Here is an 11,739-nt window from a genome sequence, read left to right as displayed (position 1 = left end):
TGTATGGTAAAGGTTTTATATTCTGGTTTTGCATATTGTATTTTAAGGCTATAATTTTTGTGAGTTGTCCAGAGAACGTAGGCTATTTGGTAACACAGAAAGGCAATAAATGAATTAAATGGGGTACAATTCTATGTATGTTCAGACAGAAAAAAAAATCCTATGATTACCAGCATTCCCCAGCCAGTTGACTAAAATGTGTAGGATTGCATCATTAATGGATTATACAGGACAGAAGAGTGTTGTAAATGAATAACTGAATATGAGTGACTCTGTTAACCAGCGAGTGCCAAACCTTCTTCTAAAAAAATAAGTTGCTGCTTGACTCTGGGAAGTCCTTCCACCTATTTCAGTATCATTTCAGAACCTGAATTTAAAAAAGCATTTTATTTGGGTTACAGTATTAAGTTCTGGGACTGCAGGTGGTACAGTGGTTTAAACCACTGTGCTGCTGGGCTGGTAGATCGAAAGGTCGCCGGTTTGAATCTGCACAACAGAGTGAGTTCCCATTGCTCCATCCCAGCTCCTGCCAACCTTGCAGTTCGAAAGCATGCAAATGCAAGTAGATAAAAAGGTACCACTTCGGTGGGCAGGTAACAGTGTTCCGTGCACTTCGGTGTTTAGTCATGCCGGCCACATGACCACGGAAACTGCGGACAAACGCTGGCTCCCTTGGCTAGGAAATGGAGATGAGCACCGCCCCCTAGAGTCAGGCATGACTGGACTTAATGTCAAGGGGAAACCTTTACCTTATTAAGTTCTGGGCCTGCACATCACTCATAAAGAGGCTGTACAAGGAAACTTTTTTAAAAAAATGATCTAATACCGTTCAGAGGATACCCCTTGTCTCGATTGATGCTTCTTTCCAATCTCTGCTGAGAGATCAGAGATAAGGAGAGGGACTCCCTTGCTTATCTCAAATCCCTCATAAAAGATGGGAGTTAATGGATTAAGAGTGCTCTCAACAGCAGATGCAGAAAAGGCTTGATGGGCTATACTCCTTCTTTGCCTCCGTGATTTAAGAGTTTAGTTTATAGCAAGCAAAGAACACTACTCAACTGCTTACAGGAATTTCTTCCCTTGCCACTCTTTCACACAATCACCGTATGGCAAAGATGGGACAGCTGTGCCAAGGCAGTATCAGCAAGGCCTCAGCCATGGCACCGCCAAACTACCTCAGGTATGGAGGAAGATGCTATCCGATTGGATTCTGCCTGCAGTGGTAGCAACAACAACCAGTCTTCTGGGTGCAGGTTGGTAGGAGAAGCACCACTAAGCCTTTGCCTCAAGCAACAAAAGAAGGGACTCCTGGATATATTTCTCAAATTGATACTTCACGCCTAATCATCAAGAGTGGGGATTGTAGTAAAACAATAATTAAACCAGTGCTTAACATACTCAGACTAGGAGGCTCATTATCTAAAAACAAGGCACTCTCCATCACCGCTACAAAAAAAAGCACAGCAAAGTAAGCGCAAGCCATGTGACATTTAAAAAGTTGCTTTTTCTGCAGTGGAAATGGATGGTAACTTGTGGACTAAATTATGCAGCTACAGTACAGGCTCAGTATACCATAGAATGTGCTCTTTACTTGAGAAGTGTCATGCTTATGTGGAAACACTTAAAAGTAATAAGAAACTAATTAACAGAACATGAAAAGTCAAAATACAAGATTTCAACTTTGTTATTATTCTGGATTAGTTTAGGATATGTTAGTTTAAAAAACACTTCAAGAATGTTAACACAGTACATATCATTTTTTATTTACAAAAATCTTTTTCTTTATCAGCACAACAAGTGTCATTTATAAATCAAAATGTTTCCATGACAGTATGTACAGAACACAAGTTGAAACAAAGCAGCTAAATAGTAACACTATCCTATACAGTGTTTCCCCATCAGCAGTATCTGAAAATAAATATGCCTGACAGTAAAAGAAAGAAAAAAAAAAGATCTTCAAGATAAACACTGGCAAATATTAGGAGCTCCCAATTAGAGTTTACATTGGAATGAAACTGATTTTTTGCACTTTAAGAACTGCAGCACAGTATCAGTTCTTTCACAAGTATTCTCTATGGCAATACTTTAAGCAGTGAACCAACCTGTAAAAATTCTATGGCAAGAAAGTCTCTCCCACAAAACTAACATGCAAATAATAGATACAGGTATGGTGAAAAGGAATTGAAACCACAGATACTAAAACAACTTGAAGAGGCAAGACAAATCAGTTTAAACTGCCTACAACAATATATAGTTTTCTTAATACACTGTAAAATTAATGTTATGTATCACTTTGGACTCCTTGTTTACCGATCGGAATTTGCAAGAGCAGACACATCTAAACCTTCGCCTTTGTTGCACTGCTCATATAAACTCTGAAATTTAAAAAAGCAAAACAAATGATCAGAAGCTATACTTGTTCTTCCAAACCCCTTTTCAAAACTCAGCATACAGCTGAGCTTTTTACTTAATCATCTTTATCAACAGCTAAAACAAAGCCCAAGCAAATAACATCTATTTTTGCTCCCATTAAACTTGACCGTCCTTCCTACTTTTCACCCCATCCAGCCCAATTCATTATTTTTTGCTTGTCGTGCCTTTTACTCTCTAACACATTGGTTGGGTTCAGTCAACACAACCGCTCATGAGTAAAAAAGCACTGCAGTTGGTTGTGTTCTGAAAATCCAGGACAATGTCCACAGAGTATTATAGAATCATGTAGTTGAAAGGGACCTAGAAGGACATTGGGTCCAACTGCTGGCTCAGTGAAAGACTCAAGTCTGCCATCCAGGTTCTAACCAGGGCTGACCTTGCTTAACTTCTAATATTAGGCAGGATCAGACACTTCAGGCTATATAGAAACAGCAGCTGATTCCAGGCAACAAGTTAGACTCACAAACAGATTGCCAAGAAAAGGTTCCTGTAAATGACATGGAATGCACTTTTCCACTTTGCAGAGACTCTGAGACTGAGAATTGTCAGGTCCAACTTTAAAATATAGAGGATCTCACCGAGAAGGGGACAATGTAATCGCTATCCGCTTTTGCAAGCAACAACCTTCTCACAGCATTGCTTTTACCTGCAGGTTGCCACTTGACAGCTATGAATGGGAAAAAAACCAATGTATTTGAAGCATGGCATTGGCAATGTCCATAGATAGTGCCTGCTTTTACAGCAGGTACCTGCCTGCACATTGACCAGGCAAGGATTCACATTTTCACCGTGGAGTAGTGCAGTCATCACTCCCTTTTGCAAGCAAATTATCACCTTGCAGCTTTGCTTTTACTTGGCAGCTGTCAAGTGAAAGCAGCTTAATGCACGGTGCCCCAGAAGGCACCGCTTTGATAGCAAGCACTTACTAGGCCATCGACCAGACCAGGTTTCAAATTTCAGATATTTGGAGTTGCACATTTGTGTCATTCCAAAGGAAAAATTAAAAAATACCCAAATCATTCCTGCATGTTTTTGGAGTAATTCCTTATTTATAAAATAAGCAGAGAGCCAGCAATGGCCACTCTCATGTGGCAATGGGGCACTTTGGAGTAACTGTTGTCGGCTGTGGCTTAAGAAATTACATAAAATTAATTTCCTCTTTCAAAAAAGCGGCAACCACATATGGGGTTGCAATGGTAGTGGAGGAAAGCAATCCAGTGGCAGTTGGTTCAAAGTGCTGCTTGAGTGATTGGTGGGGTGCCCATCACTGCAGTGACCCAAGTGAGCTCAGCAAGGGGTTCTCATTGCTCTTGCTGAATGGCTCCTTCGCCACTTTCCTCACCAGGCCTAGTCACTTGACTTCAGATGACTTGACAACCTTTCATGAGTCAAACAACTGCCAAATCAAACCACTGGTTGTCAGAGTGGCTCACTGGGGAAACAAGCAACCCTGCAGGAAGTGATCTAAGTTTGCACAACATGTAAGCCTTCTTGGTGAAAGGAAAGTCCGATGCTGCAAAGATCTCTACTCCATAGGAACCTGGAATTTAAGATCCATGAATCAAGGCAAGCTGGATGTGGTCAAACAAGAGATGACAAGACTGAACATCGACATCTTAGGAATCAGTGAACTAAAATGGACAGGGATGGGTGAATTTAATTCAGATGACCATCAGGTATACTACAGTGGGCAAGAATCCCTCAGAAGAAATGGAGCAGCCATCATAGTGAATAAAAGAGTAGGAAAAGCAGTACTGGGATACAACCTCCAAAATGACAGAATGATCTCAGTTCGAATCCAAGGCAAAACATTCAACATCACAGTAGTCCAAGCCTATGCCCCAACCACTGGTGCTGAAGAGACTGAAGTTGACCGGTTCTATGAAGGCCTACAACACCTTCTAGAATTAACTCCAAAAAATGATGTCCTTATCATCATGGGAGATTGGAATGCTAAAGCAGAAAGCCAAAAGATAACTGGAATAACAGGCAAGTTTGGCCTTGGAGTACAAAATGAAGCAGGGCACAGGCTGGTACAATTTTGTCAAGAAAATACGATGGTCATAGCAAACACTCTTTTCCAACAACCCAAGAGACGACTCTACACATGGACATCACCAGACGGTCAACACAGAAATCAGATTGATTATGTGCTCTGCAGCCAAAGATGGAGAAGCTCTATACAGTCAGTAAAAACTAGACCAGGAGCCAACTGTGGCTCAGATCATGAGCTTCTGGTTGCAAAATTTAGGCTTAAATTGAAGATAGGAGGGAAAAGCACTAAGCCACTCAGGTATGACCTAAATCATATCCCTGATGAATATACAGTAGAGGTGAAAAATAGATTAAGGAATTAGATCTGATAGACAGAGTGCCTGAGGAACTATGGACAGAGGTTTGCAACATTGTACCAGAGGTAGCAACTTAAACCATTCCGAAGAAAACAAAATGCAAGAAAGCAAAATGGCTGTCTGAGGAAGCTTTACGAATAGCTGAGGAAAGAAGGGAAGCAAAAGGCAAGGGAGAAAGATACACCCAATTGAATGCAGAATTCCAGAGGATAGCTAGAAGAGATAGGAATGCCTTCTTAAATTAACCATGTAAAGAAATAGAAGAAAACAATAGAATAGGGAAGACTAGAACTCTTTCAAGAAAATTGGAAATATGAAGGGAAAGTTTCATGCAAAGATGGGCATGATAAAGGACCAAAATGGCAGGGACCTAACAGAGGCAGAATAGATTAAGAAGAGGTGGCAAGATTACACAGAGGAACTATACAAGAAAGAGCGTAACGTCCCTGATAACCACGATGGGGTGGTCACTGACCTCGAGCCAGACATCCTGGAATGTGAAGTCCAATGGGCCTTAGGAAGTCTGAGCAACAACCAAGCTAGTGGAGGTGACTGTATTCCAGCTGAGCTACTCAAAATCCTAAAAGACGATGCAGTAAATGTGCTACACTCAATATGCCAGCAAATTTGAAAAACTCAACAGTGGCCACAGGATTGGAAAAGGTCAGTTTACATTCCGATCCCAAAGAAGGGCAATGCCAAAGAATGGTCAAACTACCACACCACTGCACTCATTCCACATGCTAGCAAAGTGATGCTCAAAATCCTACAAGCTAGGCTTCAGAAGTATGTGGACTGAGAACTACTAGAAGTACAGGCAGGATTTCGAGGAGGCAGAGGAACTAGAGATCAAATTGCCAACATACGCTGGATCATGGAGAAAGCTAGGGAGTTCCAGAAAAATATCTACTTCTGCTTCATTGACTATGCTAAAGCCTTTGATTGTGTGGATCACAACAAATTGTGGCAAGTTCTTATTTGTCTCTTGAGAAACCTATATGCAGGTCAAGAAGCAACAGTGAGAACTGGACACGGAACCATTGATTGGTTCAAAATTGAGAAAGGAGTTCAGCAAGGCTGTACATTGTCACCCTGCCTATTTAACTTATATGCAGAGCACATCATGAGAAAGGTGGGGCTAGATGAATCACCAGTTGGATTTAAGATTGCTGGGAGAAATATCAACAACCTCAGATATGCAGATGATATCACTCTAATGGCAGAAAGTAAAGAGGAACTAAAGAACCTCTTGATGCAGGTGAAGGAAGAGAGTGCAAAAGTTGGCTTGAAACTCAACATTAAGAAAACTAAGATCATGGCATCGAATCACTTCCTGGCAAATAGATGGGGAAGAAATGGAGGTAGTGACAGATTTTATTTTCCTGGGCTCCAGGATCACCGCAGATGGGGACTACAGCCAAGAAATTAAAAGACGATTGCTCCTGGGGAGGAAAGCTATGGCAAATCTAGACAGCATACTAAACAGCAGAGACATCACCCTGCCAACAAAAGTGCGTATAGTCAAGGCTATGGTTTTCCCAGTTGCAATGTATGGCTGTGAAAGCCAGACCATAAGGAAGGCTGAGCGCTGAAGAACTGAGGCCCTTGAATTGTGGTGCTGGAGGAGACTCCTGCGAGTCCCTTGGACCGCAAGGCGATCAAACGGGTCAGTCCTAGAGAAGATCAACCCTGACTGCTCTTTAGAAGGCCAGATACTGAAGAAGAAACTCAAATACTTTGGCCACCTAATGGGAAGGAAGGACTCCCTGGAGAAGAGCCTAATGTTGGGAACAATAGATGGCAAAAGAAGAAGGGGATGGCAGAGAATGAGGTGGCTGAATGGAGTCACTGAAGCAGTCGGCGTGAGCTTAAGTGGACTCCAGGGGATGGTGGAGAACAGGAAGGCCTGGAGAAATGTTGTCCATGGGGTCATGATGGGTCGGACACAACTTAGCGACCAACAACAACATGCCTTCTTGACTTTTCTGGTGGGGAAAAAGAGATTTGACTGAAGCATTAAAATATATCTGAGAAGGAGAATTGCCTGGACTTGCCTAATTTCAACACACAAATACCCTCAATTCATGTATTCCTAAAAAGTTTCAAGTACTATAATATTTAATTAGGAAAAAATTGATTTTGAGGGCAGCATCCATTGGGGTTTCCCCTTCTTCTGCATTGCCCTGAACTTCCCCAAATCTTATCTAGAGAGTATCTAACACCACAGAGAAGATTCTGGATATGAAGGGGAACAGGGAATCCGTTGTGCTAAATGCGTCCACTGCTTTCATGGACAGACACTGTTCAATTTCATCTCATGTTTCTACTTCTGAATGAAAAATGATAAAAGCAAATTGATCTTAAATTTTCACATAAGCCAATATAAGCTTACCATTTGTATATTTTAAAATCAATATTTTATCTATTAATCTAATTTTCTATTTGTCTCTTTTAAATATCATAGTACTTTATATTACTTCACCTTAAAAACATATAGCTAGAAGATGGAAATGTCAGAGAGAATATAAATCATGTCCAGAAGCAAAACAAGTATTTGTAGTTCCTGCACAATGTTTCATTGTCTAATCCATCAGGAAAGTGGGTGTATTTCCCAGTGCAATTTAACCTCTCTTTAGTGGTCATGGTTAATCTTGATTTGACTGAAGGATGGGAACTTAAAAAAAAAACCCAGCAGAACAAGCCCAGAGGAAATCCAATTACATATCTCCATATTTAAGGGTGTTGTAATTTAAGATAGCTCTCTTCAAATTGCCAGAGCCCAGGCCTGTTTACACAGGTAAGAATTAAGGATGGTTTAGCTATGTATCTATTCTTACAGTTCACTACAAGATTAATATTTCTACTGTACATTTTGAATATAGAATATTTGTGCTCAAAATGTCTACTTCTTAGGATAAAAGAAACAAGGTTTCTCCAATTTTCTCCTGGGTATTTTGTTCAGCTTTTAATTCACTGTTTTATCTTAATGCCTTAATTGGTTCTGCCTTGTATTTTATTGCAGGGTGAATCATCTTTTATTACAAGCCTGCTCAAGGGACAAGTGGCATCTAAATTTAAATAGAGGAATTTCTACAAATAGATGACAGATTGGGCTTCAGCAACTATTCTCATAATGCAGGCTGGAAAGACCACATGCCAGAGCGCTAGGGCTTGATCCCCCAGGATCACAGCAGAAATCCTGAAAGTTTGTAGCTGTCGTATCTTAGTTAAGCTGCTTTGAAACAGCTAATGATGATGACAGCTTGCAAAATATTTTGGGAGAAAACAATGCAGGTTTCAGGTAGCATTGCTTAAAAAGAGGTAAAAGTAAGGCCAAATTTTTCTGTCTCAAGAGAGAGCATTTTTGAGGTGGGGGTAAGCTGGGATACTCTTTGTTTTAGGGTTATGTAGATGCTTTGATTAGTTCCCTTACACTTCCTTCAAAGGCTCAGTGAGTTCACCTCTCTTACTGTGACATGCCACTTCCTATCATTAGAAGAATATTCTACTGAATATATATTAAATAACTCACTTTCTGCTTTCTAAGACCCAGCACTCCATCAGCAATACATTTCCTGATCAACTCTTCCTCATATCCTTCACTGCTAATCAAATCTCAGTTCTGTTCTTCACTGGGCAGCTACTACACCCATAGGCTACATATTCTTTTGTCCAAAATGGGTTGCAGACAAGAACTGTTTCATTTCTCTATCCTTGTATAGAGCCAAACAATACAAACACAAAACCATACTAGCAATACTATGATTTAAAATATATTTACTTACTCTAGCAGCTCTAGAAATAGAGTTAGGAGAATTCAAACCAATAAGATGACCAAGGATACGTTTCATTTCCTCTGTTGTTCCTTTTGTAGTGGAATTCACTAGAAGAATTTAAAATTCAGTTATGGTTTATACATCTGGTCAATGCTTCCAGTTAAAATGTGTGAAAATTTGAAACCCACAGAATTTTTTGAGAAACCTTAGGTTAACAGGAAAACTTTAGTTTGTGTATTAGCTAAAGAAAGTAACACAGAGAATCACTTTTATTTAAGAGAATTCTGGTGAAAGTAGTGAAATGAAGTAGCAATATTAATTATAAAGCTAAAGTTACCTGTTTGTGATTTGTCTTGGATTTGTACATAAGGATGAACCAGCAATTCAGACACAGATATTCTTTGTTTAGGATTCCTTACTAAACAGCGCTGAAAGAATTGGGGATGAATTTGAAAATTAATCTTCCAAAAAGGCATCATTTACTGAAGACTTTATCTACAGATAGCTTAGTTTTTCACATTTTCCGTAGAATTATATCTATTGAAAGTACTCCCATCAATTTAGTTTGCATTTCGCAAGACAGGACTCGGGTCTGCAGTTTTACAATAGAAGAGATTCTGTGAACATTACATGTGATAGCAGCAAAGTGCCCATTGGCCCCTATTTCAAAGAGGTTGGTCATACTGGGAAATTCTTACCCAGCTTACTAGACTGAAATATATCAAGTCCTTTGACTATGTGCACAGCCCCTCCGTGTGAACCACAGTTAAACTGGATAGATGCTAATTAATCATGAGTTCCTGTTGTATCCCAGTCAGGAAATCACATCACTAGTTTTGGAACAAGACTAATTTCTTAAACTGGGGGTTAATATCCTGACTTGTTGTCAAGATGGTAACCAGAGCATTCCTTATTAGCCCAAAAAGGGACCTATGGTTAGATACAGACTTTCAGAATTATCTGTAACTCACACAAAAGGGGGTTGTATACATAGGCAAAATGCTCACCCAAAAGCAAGTCTATGTGACTACTCCAGTACCCAAGTGTATATTCCTAAATAGCATCTAATATGCTTACCGTTCTCAAAGCACTAAGAAGCTAAACAGAAAACTAGTGTGGACTTTTTTGAGCTTGCCTGGCTTATTACAATGTGAAAACATTTTCAGCAGTACCAAAAGTTACATACAATGGCTGTAAAGAACTATGTTTTTGCACTTACAGTTCACAGCTACCTTACCTATAAGTCTTACTTCATTCCCTCATTTTAGATAATTTCCAATGATGAACACTACACATATTTTGCTTATACAGCCAAAATGTCACCACCCAATCACAAAGAAAAGGTATCTGCAGGATCAGTGGAGGTCTTATTAGGTATGCACAAGTACCAAAAAATCTGCTTTAAAAAATTCTTCATCACTATAATACATAACTTGTAATGTATACTTTTAAAAGTAGTGGGGAGAAGAGGAACAATATGGATGGGATGTTTAACCCTCCTAATTTTCATCAGCGCTTAGATAATCCTGCACACCAGTCCACAGCTCAAGCATTGCTGCTCTTTCATTTAGGAGGTGTCCCTGTACAGAGAAACTTGATTTTGAAGATGGCATAGGCTAGCTACTGATACACATACACTTTTACTTGCTATCTATATATGCAAATTATTAAGCCATGTGATCCCCCACTGGCAGTCTGAATTTGCAGCCAAGATACAGGTTTAGCACCTCAGTGAGAAATAGGTCTAAGCCAATTAGAGCCAACTGCCAACTACTTTTCTGTTAACATCTATACTGCAGATGAGCTACTGAGGAGACATTGGTATGCTTGTGTTTTTGATACCTCAAACTGGAACCAGCCAATGACAACCAGGAGGAAAATAAACTTTTCACAGAAGCATTTCTAAGATGCTAGCTGCATTTCAACCACTCAATTACAATCAAAACATACCACATATATTTTGCGATTTTTAACACATGCGTATTCTTACACCTGAATGGCTTCAGAGAAAGCAACCCATGCATAAGTTCACAAGCTTGATTTCCAAGAATGGTGGAGCAAATGAATCCCACCAGCAATGTATTTTTAAAACTGCGATTGCCAAAACCACCCCTCTTAAAATATCTCCCTTCCAGACTTTGGACAATTGCTTCTTTCCTCAGTAGCCCACTGGCAGCTATCACTTGCTCTCAGATAGGCTCCCCCTAATCAGAGAGGCTTTTCAGGTGGTAGCAAGGGGCAGAAGAAGAAGAGAAAGAGCTTCATCCACTTCCAGCCTCAGGATTCATGTCATGGTACAATCTTTCTCAACTAAAAATAGTAAGATGCCAAAATTGGCTATATACATGGTGTTTAGGACTCAGTGTAGCAAAGGAAATATTAAGCAGTGGTACAAAATGATACCTTTAGGACATCCTGAAGGTCTTTTTCTGCAATATCAGGAAAGGCTATTTCATAATTGGGATCAATTATGGCATGGAGTTTTGTGATTTGATTTGTTATGTGCTGAAATGGAGTTCTTCCATAAGTCATGCAATATAAAATGCAGCCCAATGACCAGACATCACTTTTGGGACTGATCTAAAAATAAAGACAGAAGGAAGAAAAAGAAAAGGCTTCCACACTTTGCTTTTGAAGCTCTTACCATCGTGATGTTATCTATCTGGCATAACAAAGTATCAATTCAGCAGTAAGAACATGAGAAAAGCAGATCAATGGCACTTTGTCAGGACAAGCAGTTTTCTCAGAGTTATGTCACACAGAAATATACAACAGTTTTAGCATTTAAAGGCCATAATCACTGGTTTTCAAGGCTAATGATTTACAATATGAGTAACTGGTTTATTAGAATTGTTTAAAAAACTTACGCACATATGAAGCATCAAAGGAAATGGTGCACAATGTTAAGGATTCAGCAATAGCGGGAAACAAGCAACATTTATATTTTAAAAAGTCCACTCACCTATCTCTGTGACTGCTTTATTCTTATTACCACATTGCAAGAAAACCAGGAACTTTGCACTGGGTTTGCACAAATTTACAAAGCAAGATATGAAGCATTTCCTGTTATCAACCATAGAGAGAATATATTACCTTTGACCTTGACTTGCCATTTTCTCCACAGGAAGACATGTCTTTGATTGCCTCTGGTGGCATATAATTAACTGTGCCAACCTAGA

General features: G+C 39.6%; 1 protein-coding gene across 1 annotated transcript in view; it reads right to left on the bottom strand.

The window, feature by feature from the left end:
- Positions 1-1,793: 1,793 nt before the first annotated feature.
- The window catches only part of TTK (TTK protein kinase), a 35,927-nt gene continuing 25,981 nt past the window's right edge, over positions 1,794-11,739 (bottom strand). Inside the window, exons 18-22 of the mRNA XM_044421639.1 lie at positions 11,654-11,734; positions 10,964-11,140; positions 8,898-8,988; positions 8,570-8,667; positions 1,794-2,375 (exon numbers count right to left, since the gene is read on the bottom strand). Of these exons, the coding sequence (XP_044277574.1) occupies positions 2,307-2,375; positions 8,570-8,667; positions 8,898-8,988; positions 10,964-11,140; positions 11,654-11,734 (516 nt within the window). The 3' untranslated portion in view covers positions 1,794-2,306. The remainder of the gene's footprint in view (positions 2,376-8,569; positions 8,668-8,897; positions 8,989-10,963; positions 11,141-11,653; positions 11,735-11,739) is intronic.

Source organism: Varanus komodoensis, unplaced genomic scaffold, assembly GCF_004798865.1.
Source record: "Varanus komodoensis strain SLA01 unplaced genomic scaffold, ASM479886v1 scaffold12, whole genome shotgun sequence".
Lineage (NCBI taxonomy): Eukaryota > Metazoa > Chordata > Lepidosauria > Squamata > Varanidae > Varanus > Varanus komodoensis.
Note: the sequence above shows the minus strand (reverse complement) of the source record. Positions and strands in the feature narration are given on the sequence as shown.